This window comes from Xenopus tropicalis, chromosome 4 (genome assembly GCF_000004195.4).
Source record: "Xenopus tropicalis strain Nigerian chromosome 4, UCB_Xtro_10.0, whole genome shotgun sequence".
Lineage (NCBI taxonomy): Eukaryota > Metazoa > Chordata > Amphibia > Anura > Pipidae > Xenopus > Xenopus tropicalis.
Window position 1 is genome coordinate 40,079,364 of NC_030680.2, and position 23,223 is coordinate 40,102,586.

Here is a 23,223-nt window from a genome sequence, read left to right on the forward strand (position 1 = left end):
AAATATAATTGTCATTTCTTTCCTTTTTCATGTTCATTACTTGTAATGTTAGAGCATGTACCCACAGGTACAAGCATAGTACATTCTAGAGAGGGTAACTGAACCTGTAATGAGCAGTGAGTAAGGGGTGGATGGTGGGTGTTATATCCTACCCACAGTACCTGCACCCCTTGTGATAACATGGCAAGCTGCATTTCCTATAATGATAGTGCTGAATTCCCTTTCTAAAGATCTATCAGGCAAACCTAAAGGGGCTTAAAGGCAAAGAGGAATTACATAAAAGGCTATTCAGTGAGAAGGACCCAACAAGAGAAAGATGGTTCTTTGATGAACTGGATAAATGTACCAAGTGAAAACGTTAAGACATTTGATTGGATCCCTGCCACTACTGTCTCATCAGCCATGTTTGTTACTATGCAGAGTAGAAGCTGGCATATTCTGGCAAGTATAACTATAAGGCTCATTTTAGCTGGTGGAGAAGCACCTGGGCCTGCCCATGCAGCTTGTCATTTACTTGAACGGAACCCACCTGCCACCACTACTGGTTCATTTGGTATCTTACGTGGTTATATACCAGTGGGACACAATTGTAGTCAAAGCCATACAGCCAGTTACAGTGTGTTCTCAAAACTCCTCAAAAAGCAAACAAAGTTCACACAGCGTTAAAGGGGTAGTTCACTTTTTAATTATTAATATTCTGCCTATTTGCAGCCTGCAACTGAAAATGCTGTCTGGTTGTTGGGGGTTTAACATTATTCTTATTTTTTGTTTATCCATTTCGGGCCCTCTACTTTTCATGTTATAAAATGTTGCTGGTGTACATCTCCTTCCACGCTTTAACTCTTTATAATATGTTGGGATATACTGGAAGTTGATGTTGAACTAAAGTGAAAGACCCTGCAATTACTTGGGTCTCACTGCTAACCAATTTCACAAAAGATGTCTTATTCACAAATTTTGGGGGGGCCTGTAACCTTGAGTAACACCATGGGTTGAAAGTTGCACTCCAGATACATTTGGGTGGAGCAAAATGTTTGTGGAAAGTTTATATTCTTTTAAAACCAGAGTGTTTTATAAACCTGCAGTGTTGTTCAGAACCATAAAAAGTCAGATGTGGAATTTGGAGGCTGCAAGTAATCTTCATTGTACAAATAATTTACCTCTTCTTGCTCCACCCATACCCAACAACCCCCCTAAGCATGGCTTCTCTTACTTTGAGTATAAGCCGGAGCACAAGAACGGCAGGAACATTTCTGTACTCTGTTGAGAGAGATGCAAGCATTGGTACTTTCCCGTACTAACCACACTCCACCAGGAAGAGTCCCCCCTATGTTTGATCGTATCTGTACAGAGTGGTACTCTGAAAGTCATCAGAGATATTCCCCTTTACTAACTGCAATGCAGAAGGAACAGCCTCCTGGAATTATTCATATCCTATACAAAGATACACCATAAAACTATGCTAGCATAGTTATTCCCTTGTACTAAACAGAATTCAGCAAGAATGTTTGCTCATAGCCTATAAAGAGAGATACCATTAATCTGCTCAGCACAATTCAGCACTAACAACCCCTAAATTTAAATGTAGCCTATACATAAACATATCTCACTGTCCTAAGCTCAATTCAGCAGGAAAAGCTATCTAAGTTTGCTCATAGCCTATACAGAGGTACACTAAAAGTAATCATAGATATTGCCCTATACGAACTGCAATTCAAAAGGAACACCTTCCCAGATTTACCCATTAAAGGGGTGGTTTGCCTTTATTAAACTTTAAGTATGTTAAAGAATGATCGGTCCTAAGCTACTTTTGAATTGGTCTTATTTATTTCTTATAGTTTCAGAATGATTTGCCTTTTTTTTCAAACTCTTTGTAGTTTTCAAATGGAAGTCACTGACCCCGGCAGCCAAAAAACTATTGCTCTGTGGAATCCCCCACTGGATTCCCAGGATATATTCGTACATTTCCTTTTAAGCAGGCTATCTGTCAGTAATAACCTCCTTACAACTGATTGGCAGAACCCACAGGTTTTGTACATAGGTAAAAGAGCAGAAGGTAATGTCCCTACATTACCTTCATTAACTATGCTAGTATGGTGTTGACAATTTCCTGCCCCACGCATCACTTGTGCCAATATCAATAAAATGGATCATAGCATTATATGGCTATATATGGCTTACTTGTGAGCCACAGTCAAATGTAGAAAGACTTGGGAGAGCAACACAAGCACCATAAAAGTTAATGGAGGAGCCAAATAAAGGCTAAGATTGGCTATTAGGCAGCCTCTATGCACACTATCAGCTTACAGGGGCTTTATTTGGTAGTAAATCTTGTTTTTATTCAACCAAAACTTGCCACCAAGTCAGGAATTCAAATATAACTACCTGGTTTGGGGGCACTGAGAGCAACATCTAAGGGGTTGGTTAGCAACATGTTGCCCCCGAGCCACTGGTTGGGAATCACTGCTATGATGGACACCAGCATGGAAACTAAATTACAATGAACACCCCTAGCAATTTATCTTACCTCCTACAGTTACACCGCCATTAAATATTAAAATTTATTTAAAATTAATTCCTAAACAAACAATTACACCTATATAATAAATGTGAAAATAAAGAAAAGACCAAACCCAGTTAATTTAACAGTTTTATTAGAAATAAAAGAATGTAAAAGGAACAGAGAAAAAACTGGGTGTGGAATAGACTCAGAACTTGAACTCTTTGTATTTCTTGCCACCTGCTCGGGAATCCTGTGGTTGCCCCTTCCGCTTCTTTTGCTGGTTGTACAACGGATAAGAAAAGAGAAATAAAATGAATATATTTTATAGGTGTAACAAAGGAATGCATATATTATTATGTATATCCATAAAAATAATACAAATAAGGACACTTCACTTGCTGTGGAGTGAATATTGTAACCGAGTGGTTCCTTAACCATCGAACAGCATGAGGTTGCAGTGCTTTCATTTCATGTAACTGCTTAGTGAAGCCTAATGTACTTTATTTTTAAAAATAGTTGCATTATATCTCAATATATAGCAGGTTTGTTACACGAAATGTCAAGAGGTATGATATACAGGGAGAAAAGGAGCTGTGTTGTGTGTCTGGGAAGCATAAATGAGGACCAGCTCCTTCTCTGAAATATTTTGTTTATATTGAAGCCAGGAGTTTGGGTCCATCTTTCTAATCAGTGGTGAAAATGCTACGGATTATCTGCCCTATGGCAAGAAAATGCTACTGATTATCTGCCCTATGGCAGGAAAATGCTACCTGTCTGGACTCGTAAAGTTTATTGTAAAGGAGAAATAAAGGTTTGGGGCTGTACTCCATAGCTTGGGCTAGGGCCCCTAGTTCCCATGAAAGCAAACCTTAACACTATAGCATATTATGACATTTTAGACAATGCCAAGATTCCAGGAGTTTGGGAAAGGCTTTAATACTGTTTTAGCCCAATGATGCACTAAGCACAACTTTTGTTCAACCCAGAACTCATTTGCTGAGATGGGAGTAAAGGAACTTAAACGGTCTGAACAGTGTCCTGACCTCAAGCTAACAGAATACCTGTGGGATGAAGCAGACTGTAACATAGGTCTAATAGTCACTAATGTTTTGGGATAATCTCTTACTTGTAAAAACTAACACTACAGATGCATATACATATATTTATTTTGGGTTGTACAATTTCAACATACCTTTTGTTTCGCTGCATGCTCTGCCACCATGTCACTAAAGTCTTCTTTCTGTACCTGCTCCTGAGCTTCCCTTACACGTTCCTCATATTTCTGAGTCATTGCCGACGGATCCAATTCCAATTCTTCAGGGGCCAGAGCAATTTCTACGCCCTGTGGCTCAGTGGCGGTACCTCTGCGAGACATGGCCTGTAGAAGATTTAAAAATACATTAATATCTCTTTGCCCAGAGCTAGAAGAGACTTGGTTAAATTATGTCTCCCTGTTGTTTGTTATAAGCTCACTGTTTATCCCACCCAAAATATAACCTTGTAAGTAAATCATTCCAATCTGTTCTGTACAACCACCAACTGCCTCTCAGGCGTTAATTTTTGTCCTTCCTCTAAAACTATTTTCTTTTCTCCTGTCTCCTCTGCTAATAAGATTTTGACAACATCGGGATTCCCTTCTCACCGTGGCCATATCGTAGATGTGGGTGGAGCCCATCATAGCTCCACCCACAGTAGCAGTCCTCTTTTCTGGAAGTACTGTAAAGAGTTGTGGCGTCTCCGTTCTAAGAGAAAACATTTTAAGTGAGGATTAAAAAAAAATTAAACACACAACAGGACATTTTTTGGAAAAAACACAATGTAATAGGCCATATTGCCTTTATCTATAGCTTTACAGAGAAATACAAAAAGTAAAGCTTCTTAGTGTAGGCAGCTTTGAATTACTTTACATTTCAACACCTTACACAAAAATCCTTTTGGTAATGTAGGTACTGTACCTAGTTCCATCACTCCCACGCACAAAATTACTGCTTAAATTTAGCAAAGTAATAAAAATTGTTTTTGAGTGTGGAAGACAAAAATAATAGATTTATCAGATTCAACAATTCTTACCCATCCATGGCTTCCTCAATCTTCTTTTTCCTCAGCTCAATCAGCTCAGGCGTCTCCATGCCGGCAGGGACAGAAGAAAAGCCTCCCGGGGTAATTAAACCACTGCCAGAATTAACAAAACAATAATACTTTAAAATATTAAATTAATTAAAAAAATATTAACTAAAGACTGAGCAGTTGTGACAAAAATCTCTAGTACTGTTTATATAGCTAACTACTATGTCGCTGCTTAGCTATGGGGGTTGCTAATGGTCAATAGAGCTGTAGGGCTAGTTTTTGCAAACCAGATTAGTTTTTCAGAATACTATTGGTTTTATTACCCAAATGCTAATTTAAAAAGAAAAAAAAAAGTCAAGCATCCATTGTTCTCTATGCACACATAGAACAAAAACCTCTCTCATACTGCCAATACACACTATATTGGCTGATGGTGAATAGATATAGTTATATTAGATATTGTTAAATGTTCAATTGCTGGTAGAACCTTTAAGGATTTAACAAAGATCTCAGTTTGAATACAGCCAAGAAAAGGATGACCAGAAAGACCCAAAAATTCTACTTGTACATAGCATCTATGTAAAAATATGAAAGCTAGCAGCGCACCTGTCTGCTGGGGTAATAAATCCAGTTTCATCAGGTTTATCTTCATCACTCTCATCCTCTTCTTCCTCTGAAGATGATTCATCATCGGATAGTTCCAGCTCTCCCCACGGGGTTCTGTCTATATCTTCTTCTTCATTCTTGCTCTATAGAAGCAGAAAAAAAAGTGAGAGCTGGTTTTGTATTCATGGATCTGGAGGACTTGTACAGAAATTAACACTGGCCAAAGAATACAGATTAACCCTCTGAAGGTTATGGCAGCAATTCAACATCTTTCTGCATCAAAAATTTGAATGGGGGCAAAATAAACACCCATATAAAGTATAAGCCCAATTAATAGGCCTTATGTTATATATACCCCTGAGCTACCTTTGTACTGAATGGAAGGTTTTTTTGTTCATTTTTGTTTTTGGATCTGGAATAGTACATTTTTATAGAATGCTCTCTTCGTTACCATTGCTAGGGGAATGCTCCTTTCCTAGCATTTCATTCAGGAATACATTTCTTTTTATATGCTCCCTTCAACAGAAACAATATCCATTTTGATTGTTAAACAGGAGTGTGTACTGGACCATTAAACTGAAATTTACATTTTCATTTATTTAAATTTGTTGTGAAGTAAATGATTTGCATGAAAGTAGTAGCATATTTCCACATGAAAATTGGACCCATATGATGCAAATCCAGATAAGAGAATATGTTTGGAAAAGGAAGCTGTGGAAGAAGAAGCCATAAAAGGGCAATAGATAAATACATACCTGGAAATCTGAGGCATTGGTCCCAAACACATCACCATAAAGAGGTTTTCCCATTTCATCCACAGGGGGTTTTCCCCAACCTCCAGCATGATATCCAAAGGAACAGCCCTGTGGGAATGAATTAAAAAAAAAGTGAATAGTGAGAAAGGATGTGGAAAAAAGGTAGAAACAACAAAAACAGTAGAAAAGGAAAAAGACGCATACAGCTGAGTGAGAAAAGAAATGACTTACCTCTGGTATGGGGGAGTTAAGCCCTGGTATTTTAAGGTTGGGGTAAGAGGGGGGTGGTCCATATCTTTGCATTGCAATAAGCCAGGGAGGGGGCACTTTATGGGCATTCTGAGGAACAAAAAAGAAAACTGAGTACTGTTTTATGCATATTACTATCCCATACAATAAATATTAACCCCATGGACAAGAATGTTTTGAAATATAAGTATACTTAACTATCTTATCTATATTGTAAATGGCACATAAAATGAACAAGGATGTTATCAGCATGGACACTATATATACATACCAGCCACTCAAACAGCCCTAAATGAATGCATGGTGAAATGAAACATGTAGCATGAGAGCACTATGGCAATGAGTATGAGAATATGTTTTTTCAAATTAAAGCTACTTTATTGTCTATATTACTAAACCTTGGCATTTCTCATTATGGCACAAAAAAAATGTCAGGGATAAATTGAACTCACTGGACCCACAGGCATTCCTAGCGTAATCCTTAGCTCATCAGAGAGATCACCTGGTTTTTTCTCCTTCAGGCGGGTCTCAAACTCCTTCCCCTGTGAGTTAGTAAAAAAAAAAAAAAAAAAAAAAAAAAAGAAACAAAAACACGTGGAATGTTGATTAAGACTGCTCGCTGTATACACAGCATAATAAAATTTTGTATGATAGAATTTTACACACATTTATGGTATTTCCTATGAAAAAAATTAGCACACCATTTACACCCAATATCTTACCAGCTAGTTTAACGAGTATCAGTGAGTATCAGTGGGTATCAGTGGGTATCAGTCCCCCCCCCCCCACAAACACACACAACTTACCTCATAATATAAATCTCCATGAATAGTAAGCTTGGGTTTGCTCTGCCATTTGAAAAACGCATCATGCAACTTTTGATAGTCAATGTCAATTTTTCCCATCTTCGGCCTCACCTTCTCCCTCATTTTAGATTTCATGGTTTTTTGCTCTTCCTAGGGCGAAAAAAATATAAAACAATGTAATACATAAATACGTAATAGGATGCAGTTCTAAATGTGCTGCTTTGCTGAAGGTGACCTAGCTATCTTACTGTAACTGCTACCCACTTATTATTTAGTAATACCATTGCTAAATGATTTTTAAATGTCAAAATACAAACAATTTTATTAAGTAGAGTGGTCTGTTCACTTAACTACCTTTACCATAAACACCACCAAAAAGTTACCTAATTTGCTGTTTTTTTTTTTTTTTTTACCATTTCCTACCTTTTCCTGTAGTGCTTCCCTCATCTCCTGTATGCCTGTTCTCTTGATGAAATCAGGGAGTTGGAAAGGAGGTTTTTCAATACCCCTTTTTCCTTGAAGATATTTTCGTTTGAAACACCAGTGACGTGGAACAGGGACCGAATTTCGAGTTCCTTTTAGATGAACTAGTAGTTTGGGATCTGGAGCAGTGACATCGTGCATTTCTACCACATCTGGTCGTGATACCAACTGATATGAGAAAGATGGATTAGTGAGGAAGATACCAGAGGGCACTAAGAAATTCACACAGGCAACAATTTTAATGTTGAAAAAATGTTCCTGGGATAAACTAATTTTCCCTTTTTACAAATGTTTCATACAAAACAGCAAATATACCAAATCTATCAAGACAAGGTATCATGTTGTATGATAAACATAGTGGTTCATTAATGCATAATACATTATATAGACGTTATTGTGCCAGGATCTGGTGTTTGCTCTTCCCCACAGCTACTTTTCTTGGTTTTTGAATTTAACAGAGCAGATTTAATAAGGGTGGAGCTGCTATCAATTGTCTTATACCACAATTACAGAACTGAGTGAACTTTTCTTCAGTAATGCAGAAACTAACTAATTAAAAGCACTAAATTGAAATAACAGTTTGTTTTGAAATTCCATGCATTCATTATCCCTCCTTACACCCATCAGCCCTTACCTGTTTTAGTTCGGCTACTGTAAATCTGTTCATTCTTCTCAATTTTTTTTTAGACAATTTGGGAGCATCTTGCTTTTTATCCTAGTAATACAATTAGAAAAAGTGTGTTACACATCATAGGAAACCATAATATGAGCAACACAAGATTTAAGCACAATCTGAACAGGAAGCAGTTAAGCAAATACAGGTGTTTCTAAGATAGAGCAAGGCTATTCTGTATGTGAGAATAATAACAGTTCTTCATGTTTGCAAAACTGTATAAACAGTTTTCTAATCTGTAATCTGTTATGTTAGCTATACCCATTTATATCAATTATAGCTAAAAAACAGGATTAGTATAAGCACTTGCTAAGAACTGTACACATATTAACATAAAGAGTGCAATTTTCACCTCTTCATCACTGTCGCTGTCATTGTCCATCTGTTCCTCCTCAAATCGTTTTCTCGGAGCTGCTGGTTCAATTTTCTCCACCTTTTCAGGCTCCTTCTCTTTCTCCCGTTTCACATCATCTGTCAGCTGTATAATTTAAAAATGTTAGTAACTGGAGGACTGCGTGCCCCAAGCCTTCAGGGCTTTTATATAGTGGCTCAAATAAGCTAGATAGTCATAGGTAACATAAAAAGGAACCCACCAAAGTGGGTCCTACATGAACAAGCACACCATGGTAGAAGCTTTGCAAGACCTATAAGTGAAATAATTACCCTTTCATTAATTCAGTTAATAAACTCCCTGAAATTATGGAATATGACCTGTAAAGACATATTCTTACATTCAAACCATCAGCCATAAGGTTAGAATGTGCCTGAAAGATGTCTGGCCACAAACACCTTGCATTTACCTTAAAGGCCTGGAATATTCTCTTGAAGAAGATAAAGTTGGGATCATAGATATCAGGTTCTTCTGTCACATATTCTATCTCCAGTTTTCCACCTGCAAGATCAGGTTCGGCAGCTTCATTAAGCTCATCAACTACTGCAGATTCTGAGCCAACCATTCTCTTACGTGTTCGCTTCTTTCGGTTTCTCCTTCTTCGATTTTTTTTCTTTAGACACAAATCAACAAATATATATATATAAAACCTTCTGCAAACATAATTAATTTGAAAAACACAAACATGGAAACAGACACTGCAGCAGCAAATTCTGCCTTTCTGTAAACAAAAACCTTACAGGTCACTCTTTTGCATATCAGTCTTAAAAAAACTACAAGAGTGAACAGTATTATGAATACACAATAATAACATATAGGAAGTTCAGGCTACTACTATTGCCTGTGTGTGAATCATGCCCTCAGAGGCTTTATGGTAAATTCTTACCAAAACAAATAAAAATTATTTATAATGTTAACAAAACAATATAAATTATACAATATACAAAGACATGTTTGATTTCAGAATAATGTCTGACCTCTTTTTTACTTAGGACATTATTATCCTCTTCTGCCTCTGAAGCTGTATTAACGTAACGGGAGTCTGCATCAATGTCTTCCTCCTCTGAAAAAAAGAAACCAAGTGGTTGAAAAGCAATACCGAAACTACATGCATGTGAATATATAAAGGGAAATTATATATTTTTTATAGTTGAGAATTGCTTGTCTTCTTTTTCTGCCTCTCTCTGGCTTTTGGATGGGGTTCACTGACCTCAGCAGCCTAAAAGCTATTGATTTGTAAGGCTAAAGTTTTATTGTAGTTACTTTTAATTACTTGTCTTTCTATTCATGCCTTCTTCTATTTATCTTCAAGCCTATCACTTACTCCACTGCCTGGTTGCTACGGTTAACCGGACCCTAGCGACCAGATAGCTGGTAAAATTAAAAACTGGAAAGCTGCAGAACTATAAGCTAAAGAATTCAAAAGCCACAAAAAATAAACAAAGATAAATCTCAGATTATTACTGCGTACATCATAGCATATAGCATAGCATGTTCAGCAATACTCTAAGCAGCATCACAAAACAGAACTTTTTGGACTGGCAACAAATCAACTAACAGTTGTTTTACCTAGTAAACCATATCATTTTTGGTAGTAAAGCAATCAAAGCCCGCCAGAAAAAAAAAAAAAAAAAAAGCAGTAGGTTCACTATCTGCATATTTTTTAAAAGCCTCACTCTTTAGGCCAAGGGCACACTGGGATGATTCTCAACACGGGAATAAATGCAGACTGAGAATCAGTACTCTTCTATGCTTGCACCTAGAACCACTGCTTCTGCCTGAGTCCAGGCACAGAAGAGTGCTGATTTAAGGGTAAGAGCTGATTCTCTGCCAGCATTTGTCTATAGGCTGAGCCTTACATAAAGGGGAATGTAGAGATAAAATATTAGGAGATATTTAAAATGAAATGGTCAAACTGTTGGTATGAAAGAAGAGTACACTCACAACCTAACATTAAAGGCCTTACTGGGTGTTGTCTGTTTGGTTCTTAACGATTTAGCATATACAGCTAAAAAAGGAGGAGGCTGCTATTAGTGACAAAACTAGCATACATTTAAAGGACATGTAAAGCCTACATTTGCCTATATGCAAATATCAGTTGGGCATGTCTCCCCCACCCAAATGGCATCATTTGTACTGCATATATCCCCTCTGTTTGCCAGCACCATCACATTTTCCTAAAGAAAATAGAAGCTTTCACCTGGTGGCCATTTTTCCTCTGATACATAATCAGTTACATTTAAATCTGCAAACAGCATACACACACACACACACAAAGACCTTTATTCAGCATACATTTCAGCTAAGGGAGGAGGTTAGAAAAAAAACCTGAAGCAGACAGCTAGAGCTGAGTTTCTATGGAAACCAGCAATGCCATCTCTTCACTGGCTGCTAGACTGGAGGGCATGTTTAGTAATCTGAGTTTAGAACAACTGAGCATGCCCACAAGCCAACAGCCAAAGCAAATTCCTGAGGGAGGGGGACAAGTGGGTAACAGGAGGAGAAGGCAATCTAACTGATTAAGGGGATGCTGCAGCCTTACTATTAACCTCTGGACAACCAGTGTGGCAGGTATTGAAAGATTTCAAAGAGGCTGTTCACTGATTACATTTTTTCGTGTGGGGTTTACATGTCCTTTAAGGGTCCTTAATGTTTTAAGAAGCAAAAGCATTTATAATTTGTCGGAAAATGGCTGACAGGTATAGATCAGTATAGAAGAGTAATAATTCAACACATTTCAGTTACATATTTCAGCTCAGATGAGCTGAAGGTGGATTGTCATCTGAATAAGCACTTCTCGTTTCTCTTAAAGGGGTAGTATATACCTATATACAGCTCTGATAAACATAACCACAATGAATATGACCTGTCTATTCTTTAATGATAAAAATGCATATTTTCCTAATATTTTTGTAGAACTCAACCTGTCTCCTGTAAACAATTTAAGTTGTTCAAAGGGAGCTCTCTATAAACAATTTTTTTTGTTTAATGCAAGAAACAATTTATATTTCTCACTTAAAACAATAGGAAAAATATATGTTCAGCACAAGCCCTATTACTTGACTTTATTATGAAAGAGAGTATATACTTCCCTGTTAAATGCAGATATTCTAGAAAGTTTACTGTAGTTCTTTTTGCAGATTGTGCTGCAGTTGTTAAATGTAGACCTGGATAATTGCCGTCATAGAAACAAACTCAGGCACACATATATCAAAGTAAAAATGCCATAAACTGAATATGCTTTCAGTGGCATCTAAATGACATGAGCAATCAGGGAGTAAATTAACATGCATTCAAAGGTTATTTTTGAAGTGAGGATTCAAACAGGCATATAAGGGGAATGCATAGGTGCATATACTGGGTTTTGTATTAGGTCCTCTAATAAGAAACCATGACAAGAGGACCAAATAGTTATTTGGTAACAGCAATAATTACTTCCTGGGCACTGTTATAAGTTTTAGGAGAGATTACCAGTAGTTGCTGGCAAAGATACAAGCTCTTCTTGCCGGAGCTCCTTAAGCTGAAGAATCTTTTCAAGGACCTGAGGGATTTTAGGTCCTGTTGAGCTGTCATCTGCCTGTTTTAAGAAAAACAGAAACAATCAGAACATGATAAAAAGGTTGCAGTGCAGAAAATATGCAGCACATAAAATAATAAACAAAAGAGGAAAACTGAGGAAAATGGAAAGAGACAATGCCATGAACAAAACGTAAAAAGCAAATAAATTAGCAAAAATTTGGACTTACTTCCTTGGAATCCTCTCCAGAAGGTTGTGATTGGACTCGAGGGCGGCTTGTGGAGGACATCAATGGTGGGATTGAGCTTATGGGGAGGGTACCTACAATTAAGATATACTTCAATACATATAGCAGGTACTCACAGATCCCACGAGCAGGCAAGAGTAGAAAAAATCAAAGAAGCTTTATTGTAGACAATTAGACCACATAATAGCTTTACTCATTTCGTGCACTTGACACTTAATCATAGGCTAGCTTTACCTACTTTTTGATTGCGAATGTACACCAATTTCCCCCCCAGAGGACAGAAATTATTCTAGTGTAGAAATATATAAATATTTACCTCTAGGAAGAAGGGGTGACCGTGTCGTGGAGACTTCCTGATCGATAAGTGTCACCTAGAAGAACAACAATGTAAATATATGGTTGTGTTAAGTGAAACATTTCAAAAGGCAATACATACACCATTTAGACAGTTAACTTTAATTTTTTTCCCCCTTACTAATATTTACTAAAACATATGGGCCAGAGTTATTTAGAGCCATTAATTTATATTCTGTGTTAGTTATGCATTCATCCTTTCCTCTCTATGTATTTATCCGCTATGTCCCCAATTATACCCCCACCTCAGCCTTTATACTTGTACAAGACAACTTCCCATACAGTTTCTCAATAGCCCCGAGTCAGAACATAAAATACATTTTCTCTAATTGCCTCTTGCTCCTAGTAAGGAAGCAGAGAGAATATACCAAATCTAGTACTGAATATAAAACCTGGGCTTCACATGAAGATGAACCAAAATCCAGGGGTCACAGTGTTCTTTTCTCTTCTCCAACCCTGCTATATCTCTCCAATGGGACACAGCAGCATTTGTATTAAAGACTTCAAAATTTGGTTTCATTAAGTATGGTGTTGTGATACTACCTGACATAATAAAAATATCCCTGGAACCCTGTGGCTAACAAATCACTCAGTTTTGCACATAAAGACTTGCAGAATCATTTGCGAGACTGATACTTAAATAAATGACACATTTTTGAGTCTGATCATTTAGGACAGGAAATACATTTTTACCTTTGGCTGCAGTGAAAGAGTTGGACCTTGTGACTGCTTTACCCCATCAGTGTCAGTAGTTATGCGAGGAGGCAAACCTATTGGAAAACCTCTTCCGAGACCAGGAGGTGGGGGAGGAGCCTGAAGTGTGGGTAGAGGCATCCCAGCCATCTATAAAAAGGACAAGAAAGCACTTATTTAGGGTGAATAAGACAAATAGAATTAGTATGGTCAGGCAGAGTAGACTGAGTAACAGAAAAAAAAAGACTCAATAAGCAAGAAGGCAAAGTTTATAAAAAGTAAAAATACTGTTTTATTTGATCCTAATTTAGCCAGCACACCCACCTGTGCCAATCTAACAGCAGTAGAGGATATTTCAGCATCATCTCGAACCTAAAATAAAAGAAAACATAGATACAATAAAGCTTTTATATAAAACAGGGTTATCTGCAAAAGAAACTATGTCTGGCCCACTGATCTGTGCAAATAGGGTTCTTTACTCAACAGGAAGGAATCATATTAGCATTTTCAAATCACTTGACCAGCACATTCAAATACCTATCTCAGTATAAACAAAAAATCAAAGATGCCCACTCACTGAAGATTGCCTTGCCCATGAGAAAAATAATGGATTTTGCTAAAGTAAACGTATGAAAAGGGTTTTTCATAGAGATTTCATAGAGAGCTTTTGCTTAAAATTTGAATGAAGCAAAGCAGAAAAAGCTGGGTTCTGGTGATCCTAAAGACTTAAAGGCTCATTTACTAACATAGTTGCTAAATTACACAAAAATGCAGTTGCCAACAGCAAACAATCAGCAAATAACTTGAAAATGAAAGCAAAGACATGACTGGTTGCTATCAGTACCTACACTAATGTAATCTAGCACCCATGTGTGTAAAGCCCATAACTGTATGGGAGTTATGGGACTTCTTAGTAAAGCTATTGCCACATGGGACTGATTCTTTTCATGTGTATAAACACTGCCTGAGAATCAACTGATCCTCTATCCTCTTGCTCCTTGGTGTACTTAGTGCCTGTGAGTGCAAACACAGAGTGGATTATAAATGCCCTGTTATTGGGTCAGTTAACCAGTCTGTAAAGTGAAAATTAAAAAAAGGGGTAAGGATTGACTGTAAGACATTCCAGACAAATATATAGTAACACACAGTAAATTACCTGTGGAGAAGCAAGATCCATAATATCCTCTCTGCTTCCTGTGGGAAAGAGACATTATTAATAAGATGTACTAGTAACTCAATATTACATAGAATACACTTTCTGAAAAGTACTATGCTCTACAATTTAAGGAGGAAATATCCTTCATAATACTTCACAGGAATAACACCTTCCAGCAAAAGACCTTGTGGAGAATAATTATTTACAAACACTTTCTTTTTAATAAAGTATACTGTAACCACTCAGGAAATATACAAGAGGCTGATTCTATATCCAGCCTTACCACATGATACCTTTGCATCCCTTCTGTACTCCTTGCCAGTCAACATGTGGTCATTGCTGCCTTTTATATCACAAAAAGGTGCTGTGAAATGTTGCCAACAAGTTTTCAGTTTTCCAGTTGTTAAGTTCTATATCATTGTGTATCTCTGGTCCTAAGAATGTCATTATAAAAATACTTAAACTAATAACAGAAAACTAGAAGAAAATCCCCTAGCCCTGATATGGAGTTACACAAAGCATAATCAGATTTCAATTCCAACTCTCATAAAGGACAGGGTTTTGGAAAAGAAAATTCTAAGGAAAAAGTTCACCCTGTTTCTAGAATGGTCTTGATAGAGGCAGGTTTGAGACCAGCAATACAGCTGATGAAAAAATTGCTGTAGTTTTCTGGCAACACACATAGTCTAATGTGATGGTGCACAAATTTCTACCTACCCCTGTTAAATTAATTTGTCATATAGGGCAGTGCTGTCCAACTGGCGGCCCGCGACCCCCCTCTGTGTGAGTAAGCATTAAATGGTATCAGTACTGAGATTAACTGGCCCCCTGCATGGTTCTCACCTCAGATTCAGGCTGTAATCCCTCTGTATTGTTTAAAAATGTAGTTCCCTGTGTTTTTCACACCTTTTAATACCTGCATTGTTCACCCCCAGCAGTGTTCACACCTCAGGCTCAGACTGTAATCACTCCAATTGTTTACTTCTTCACACCTCAGACATAGGTACTGTAGGCAGAGTATGGCACATACAGCCAGCATAGGGCAGGTAGAGTATGGCACATACAGTCACGGTAGGGCAGGCAGAGTATGGCATACACAGGCAGGGTAGGGCAGGCAGAGTATGGCACACACAGTCAGGGTAGGGCAGGCAGAGTATGGCACACACAGTCAGGGTAGGGCAGGCAGGAAATGGCACACACAGGAAGGGTAGGGCAGGCAGAGTATGGCACACACAGTCAGGGTAGGGCAGGCAGAGTATGGCACACACAGTCAGGGTAGGGCAGGCAGAGTACGGCACACACAGTCAGGGTAGGGCAGGCAGAGTATGGCACACACAGTCAGGGTAGGGCAGGCAGAGTATGGCACACACAGTCAGGGTAGGGCAGGCAGAGTATGGCACACAGAGGCAGCATAGGGAAGGCAGAGTATGGCACACACAGGCAGGGTATGGCACACACAGAAAGCATAGGACAGGCAGAGTGCTGCCTGTGTGTGCCATACTCTGCTTGCCCTATGCTGCTTGTGGGAGGTGAACCTGGCAGGGGTTTGTTGTGGGAGTTTGTTAGCAGTTGGAAATAGCCATTAAATCGTTCCTAAGGTGTGTAATTATGTACTGGGGGTTGCTCTGCTATCCACAGGGGAGGAGGAGGCATATGGAATTTAAGGGTATATCTTAATATGACATAATTCTTTCACATATGAATGATGGTTGATATCCCCACAGTAAGGACCAAGCATTTGGGATTTTGCTGTGCTACCACCATTGTGATAAAATAGGTGTGGTTTGAAGTGGGTGTGGTTTCAAAAAGGGGAGTGGTCAAAACTGGCTACAATTAGCGGCCCTCCACCATGTATGCTAGAGAAATTCCGGCCCTCGGCACCGTAGAAGTTGGACAGCACTGATATAGGGGAATGCTAGTATTTGTGCATTATGTAAGGGGGTCAATTCTTTCATTTAAAGCCAGATGTGCATGCTGCATGGCTAATTAGCAATTCACCCTGATGTGTGAAATAGTTTATACATCAACCTAAAAGGCTGGTAACTCCATCTCTTTAGGGTATATGCCTATCATGGGGCTGTACTGGTTTTTATACAACCTGGCAGACACAAGGGCGCAGACTTTGAGCCTTCAACAAAATGTGGGTAGATTAGATGTATAGAAACCTTCAATGAGATACCTGTGCAGGCTGCAGTACAAATCTCTGCAAATTTCTAAAGCTGGCTATACACAAGCCGACAAAAGCTGCTGACAATTATCCGTCCGTGTACGTGACCCCAAGACAATTCTTCTGATACTAATTGCACTGGTTTTAGAGCTGCCATGCTGTAATCTGTATTTACTAATCAGCCTGCTCAAGCCGGCCAGCTTAAAGGACAAGGAAAGGCTAAGTCACTCAGGGGTGCTAAAATGTTAGGCACCCCCAAGTGGCTTTAATCGCTTACCTTGTACCCCGGGCTGGTGCCCCTGTTAGGAGAAAACAGCACCAGCCCGGGGTACCTGTAGCAAGCGCTTCCTCCTTCCTGCATCGTTTTGCCGGACCCCACGACCGGCGCATGAGCAGTAACCTAACATTTTGGCACCCCAAGTGACTTTGCCTTTCCTTGTCCTTTAAAGGAAAACTATACCCCCCAAACAATGTAGGTCTCTATAAAAATATATTGCATAAACAAGCTCATATGCAAAACCCTGATTCATCTAAATAAACCTTTTTTGATATAAATATACTTTTTTAGTAGTATGGGCTACTGGGTACTCCGAAATAGAAAATTGCCATTTTAAGAATAAAGAGTCGTCTCCTGCAAACACAGGATTCAGAGTGCACACAAACAAGCCAACACATACATGCTAGGCCCCATAAGCCAACTAATAGACATAGTTCTGCCTTTTGCGTCTATACTTCTTCCTGGTCATGTGATCTCTGAGGCAGCACACAGCCCATTACTAAATGGTGGATCAAGGGAAAAGATGTAAAAGGGCAATATTTATTTTCTCTATATTATTTGTTTGGCGAGATTCTTTAATAGGTCACTTAACATAATATAAACTATCTGTTGGTTAAGTATTCATTCTGGGGGTATAGTTTTCTTTTAAGTGACCTTATCATCCAGGCATTTATTTGAATGGAATGCCCTGCTAGGTGAAGTTGTAATGCAGATTCTATTAATGCCTTAGGGCTCTGGCACACGGGGAGATTAGTCGCCCGCGTCAAAACTCCCTGTTCGCGGGCGACTAATCTCCCCGAGTTGCTTTCACCTGCCATCCCACCGGCGACAATGTAAGTCACCGGTGGGATGGCACATGCGGCAGCGCGATTTCGGGAAATCGCCGAAAAAGACTTGCGAGGCTTTTCCGGTGATTTGCGCGAAATCACGCAGCCGCATATGCCATCCCACCGGCGATTTCCATTTTCGCCGGTGGTGATGGCAATCCGGTGAGATTAGTCACACGCGAACAGGGAGATTTGTCGTGGGCGACTAATCTCACCGTGTGCCAGAGCCCTTAGTAATGGCTATTTTGATCTTGTAATCTACAATTAGTAGGGATGCACTGAATTCAGGATTTGGTTTGTGATTTGGCCAAGGTTCTGCCTTGTTCAGCAGGATTCAGACAAATCCATGCCTCTGGCCAAACCGAATACTTGAAATCGTGACTTTTTGACACAAACACTGAATTTAAATTTTTTTTATGTGCTTCGCAAGTGGTTCTTTATCTTTTGTTTTTCCTAATTTACATTTCCCAATCATGGTTTGGATTCGATATCAGGCCAAATCTTTCACAAAGGATTCGGCGTTTGACCAGATCCTAAGATAGTGGATTCTGTGCATCCTTAACAGTTAGCATAGGCATTGCTATATATAAAATATATACATGTGAGTGTATAGATAGGTCTGTGTAAATGTATATTATGCACTTTGGTTAGTTTGGAAGCGTTGAACTTTATGAACTTTTTTCAACCCAATTTAACTATGTTAGACTTAGGAAGAGCGAGGTAAGATATGAAGTAAAAGTCCAGTATAAAATAAATAAAAAAGGTTTTCTGATGTGCCATTGATCCTTACAATGAGATAAGACATTTTAATGCCCAATAATACAACAAAAGCCATATACATAAAAATATAATTTACAACATACTGTACTCTTACAGATCCTTATACATTCAAACATACTAAGTATTGCTACCCCTCTCTTGTAAACACTGCGTGCTTCAGAGCCTCAAACAATATTTTGACATATACATACTACTTTGTAGCAGTAAATGTATTAATGTAAATCTTTTAGTCCTACTTTGTACAGTGCACCAATTTATGCAAAGTAGAATATGATTTAGTACTTAAATGCCAATGCAGAAGGGGTTAAATAAAATAACCTCTCTCACACAAATCAGACAATAAAAAAATGTATATAAAAACATTCAGTTTTGTTTTTGCCGTTACTGGCCCTTGATGTTTTACTTCAACAGTGATAGAATAAAACACAGTGCAACAACAAGGTTAGTTTAGTTCCTCTTGAAACACATAACCAGGTCATTTGATGCATACTTTTGCATTCCACATAAGTCTCCAAAATGGTCTACGTAATTTCCAGCCCACTGTTCAACTAGATATCAGTGTGCCAAGTGTCAATGGTCCTATGGCTTTTAGGATACTTGTTAAGCAATATAGAATAACCAAGAAAATGTTTTAGAAGAGCATAAGGGTGAAGACACACAGAACTACTAGTAGCAGCTACTTGTCGTGGCTACTAAAATAGACAATGCTGATCATTTACAGATAACTGTCTCTACATGTGTTTTAGCAGAGGCAATTCTCAGTATTGTTATGGCAGAGTATTTTCTGGAGTTTAGTAGCCATGACAAGTAGCTGCTACTAAATCAATCTGTGTCTTCACACAGACGAGGAGATTAGTTGCCGTGCAGCAAATCTACCTTGTCGCGGGCGACTAATCTCCCCGATATGCCATCCCACTGGCTAGAATGTAAAACGCCAGTGATTAGTCTAAGGCAGGGGTAGGGAACCTATGGCTCGGGAGCCAGATGTGGCTCTTTTGATGGCTGCATCTGGCTCGCTTCCAAATCTTTAATAAAAAAAATAACGGGGGGCGTGGCCTGCGCTTGGTGGATAGAAGACGTGTTCTAAGCCTTAGAACACGTCTTCTATCCACCGAGCGCGGGCCACGCCCTGCTCTGCATCGCATCAGGCATCCTTGGGACCCACCTTACCTTGCCCCAGCATCCGCGGCCAAACATATTGTATGGCTCTCACGGAATTACATTTTAAAATATGTGGTGTTTATGGCTCTCTCAGCCAAAAAGGTTCCCGACCCCTGGTCTAAGGGCTGTGGCACACGGGGAGATTAGTCGCTCACGACAAATCTCCCTGATATGACATCACACCGGCGAGAATGTAAAGGAGGATGGGAACGAAAAGATCGAAAATCAATGTGTGTATGGCCACCTTTAGGGCTGTGGCACACGGGGAGACCTCGAGGCAATCTCATTGATTTCGGCAAATCGCTGGCACCGCATATGCTATCCCACCAGCGATTTACATTCTCGTCGGAGGGATGTCATATCGGGGAGATTTGTTGCGGGCGACTAATCTCCCTGTGTGCCACAGCCCTTAGACTAATCAGTAATCAACCCTGATTAGAGGACTTTTAAATGTATGTGTCCATTTACAAAAGGCTATATTGCATAGACCTAAGCACTAAAAGGTTGCACCTAACCCTTTATGCTCTCCTAAAACTCCCTGCAGTTGACACAAAATTCAGTGTAAATCTCAGTACTGCCATGTGAAAATTAATTAAGTAATTAACACCAGTGAGCACAGTATTCTCTATCACCCATCTTATTTCTTAGCTATGGGCATTCCAGGGGACACTTGCTTGCTTAACATTTCCTGTATGCAGCATACAAAATAAGTCAGAGATGTTTGTTTTCCATGCAAACTCAGTTGGGGGCAAAATAAAGGCACCTGACAGATATACTTAAAACTAAACTCTTATTTAAAACTCCAGTCATCATAACTTACCTGTGCCAGATTTACAATGAAGCTGCAGCTGTAATGGCAGGCTCGGGGGCTGGGCAAATACACTGTTTATACTATACCACCAAGCCTGACAATACCCCAGCAAAAGACACACAAGAAGGCATTGTCTGACACAGATAAGTAAAGGAAAGTTGGAGGTCTAAGAAACTCCCAGAATCAATTTAATGCTATACTAACAAGCCAGTATTGAATTTACAATTACCGTATATACTCGAGTATAAGCCAATCCGAATATAAGCCGAGGTACCTAATTTTACCTAAGAAAACTGGAACAACTTATTGACTTGAGTATAAGCCTATAGGGTTGGAAATGCAGCGGCTATTGCTAAGTTTCAATAATCAAAATAAATACCAATACAATTACATTAAATGAGGCATCAGTGGGGTATATGTTCTTAAATATTTATTTAAAAGAAAAACAGTAAATTAGCTCTGTAAGTGGAGAAGAGGGTCAACAAAAACAATATGGTATCAATAATGATACCTTAAGAGTACTATCCCCCTTAGCTCAATCAGCAACCCAGCTAAAACACAAAGAGTTAAAATCATTCAAAACTAAGTATAGATTATATAGAATATAAAGTGCAATGTCTAGTGCAGAGTGGGACAGGTGAGAACGGTAGATGAAGATGAATTTGGGAGCAGGCGAGGGCACTGGAGAGTCTGGTTGCGGGTGGCCTAATTTGCACACAAAGGACAGAGGGTGCTAGTCTGGAGGGACCCATGGCACCCGACTCAGGTATAAGACGGGGGTGACTTTTTCAGCACATTTTGGGTGCTGAAAAACTAGGCTTATACTCGAGTATATACAGTAATACATTAGCACCATGGCCATTTGCCAAACTGATTCCCTCACTTTTTTTTTTTTTTTTTTTTTTTTTTTTTTTACTTTTTTTCCCTAGTGCCTTAGTTACTTTCTGCCAATACCTCTGCCAGACCCATACTCTTCTGAGGAGTGAGTTCTAGCACACAGCAACCCTGCCTGAGAGGAACTTTGCATTCCCTCCCTATAACATTTGTATAGCACTGTGAATAACGGTTTGTTGCAAAAGTATCTGAATTCTTTTCAAATTGTTACCTAAAATGTATAAAAACAAGTTTACTGTATTCCACCCAGTTTCTTAACATGTCATCCCAGATTTTGTTGCAATAAAACCCCAGCATGTGGAAACCTTTAACACATTTATTAATTCAGCACAACATATATCCATACTAGCCAAACAAGTCAATCTTGGAGAAAACCCAATTACATTATACAGCAATTTCGCCTCTTTCGCGCCTCCTGTCTCCCCCGTTTGTGCCCCTCCGCGTCCCACATGTGTGTGTGTGTATATATATTATATATATATATTATATATACGTGTATATACAACAGGTAGATTTGGGTCCCTTAAGCAGCAGGGCGAATATCCCTAGTCCTTGCCTTTACAACTCAGTGTCAGTGCAATTTCCTGCACATTTCTCTTGTTCAGACGCTTCCAACAGAAGCGAGCAAGTCCCGTTTGGAACATACATGCCATAAAACACACGGGGTTAAAGAAATATATAAGCCATTAAATCCCTTTGGAGGCCATGGGGCAGATACACACGCTAAACCTCACACTTGGTCCAAGTAAAGGAACCGCAGTTTTTTTTATTAAGGAAATCCCACATAGCCGGTCCCTCTATAACATTCATTTCAGCGTTACATATGCAAATCTTTATAAGCGGCGTAAGTAAACTTATCTTAATGTATAACCTGTTTCATTTAAAACAAAAAAAACTCACCATCTGCAGTTTCCGCCATGTTTGCGGTATATAAGCTGTGGAGGCCGCGGCTGATGTCGCAGGAAAAATGCGTCACAAGCTGACGCGTGTTACTGGGCGGAAGTGGCGTCACGGAGTAACAGGATGGCGCCAACAATCATTTTGTCGATTTTTTTTTCTAAGTTATTATTGTTTGTTGCTGCTATTTGTATTTTTACGAAATCTATACCTCTTAAAAGCCTAAATCAAAACGCCACGTATTTTTTTTTTATTAATAGTCCGGTACTCTGACATTTTTATAAGTTAAGAACAGTACAGAAAATAAGAGTTTGTACGTACGGTGTTTCTGTACTATAAGGATACTCTAAATTCAGGATTTAGAAGTCAGGGACATGTTTTTTTTTACAAATTAGGGTTTGAAATGATTAAAGCCTACCTGGTTCTTCGAGGCAGTATTAGGATTATAAAATTATATATAACACCCTCTGAAACGTATAAAACATGATTATACGCTAAAACAAAATCTGCAAACCCAGAGCCCAAACAGGTATTGTTTATGCAAGGATTACTTTGCATCATTTCTAACCACTGGAAAAGTGTTCCTCATGTGTTTGTTGCCAAATTTCCTCTCCTCTTTTTGCCTAGATTTACATGCTGTTTGATACGGTGTCACACAAATAAATGCTTTCTACATTAACATGTGTTGGTCTTAGTGAAGTCATTTGCACATGGATAGGAAACTGGCTACAGGATCGGGTACAGAGGGTGGTTGTTAATGGTACATTACTTGGAGTAAAGTTCTTGGAGGGGTCCCTCAGGGTTCTGTACTGGGTCCACTTTTATTTAACTTGTTTATTAATTTCTTAGGGAAAAGTATGGATTTTGACAAACTGGCAATCTGGGCGGCTAAGTGGCAGATAAGATTTA

General features: G+C 38.9%; 1 protein-coding gene across 1 annotated transcript; it reads right to left on the reverse strand.

Annotated features, from left to right (window-relative positions):
* Window positions 1–2,637: 2,637 nt before the first annotated feature.
* Window positions 2,638–22,918, reverse strand: sf3b2 (splicing factor 3b subunit 2). The gene is made up of 21 exons (XM_002935353.4): window positions 22,318–22,918; window positions 14,501–14,538; window positions 13,669–13,716; window positions 13,345–13,494; window positions 12,614–12,668; window positions 12,280–12,371; window positions 12,005–12,110; window positions 9,511–9,596; window positions 8,943–9,146; window positions 8,495–8,620; window positions 8,104–8,184; window positions 7,410–7,637; window positions 6,987–7,136; window positions 6,633–6,722; window positions 6,163–6,270; window positions 5,932–6,039; window positions 5,177–5,319; window positions 4,574–4,675; window positions 4,146–4,245; window positions 3,696–3,881; window positions 2,638–2,780 (listed from the first exon to the last, which is right to left on the reverse strand). Exons 1-21 carry the CDS (start codon window positions 22,334–22,336, stop codon window positions 2,709–2,711), a joined length of 2,292 nt encoding a protein of 763 aa, XP_002935399.1. The 5' UTR covers window positions 22,337–22,918; the 3' UTR covers window positions 2,638–2,708.
* Between the last annotated feature and the right edge of the window lie 305 nt (window positions 22,919–23,223).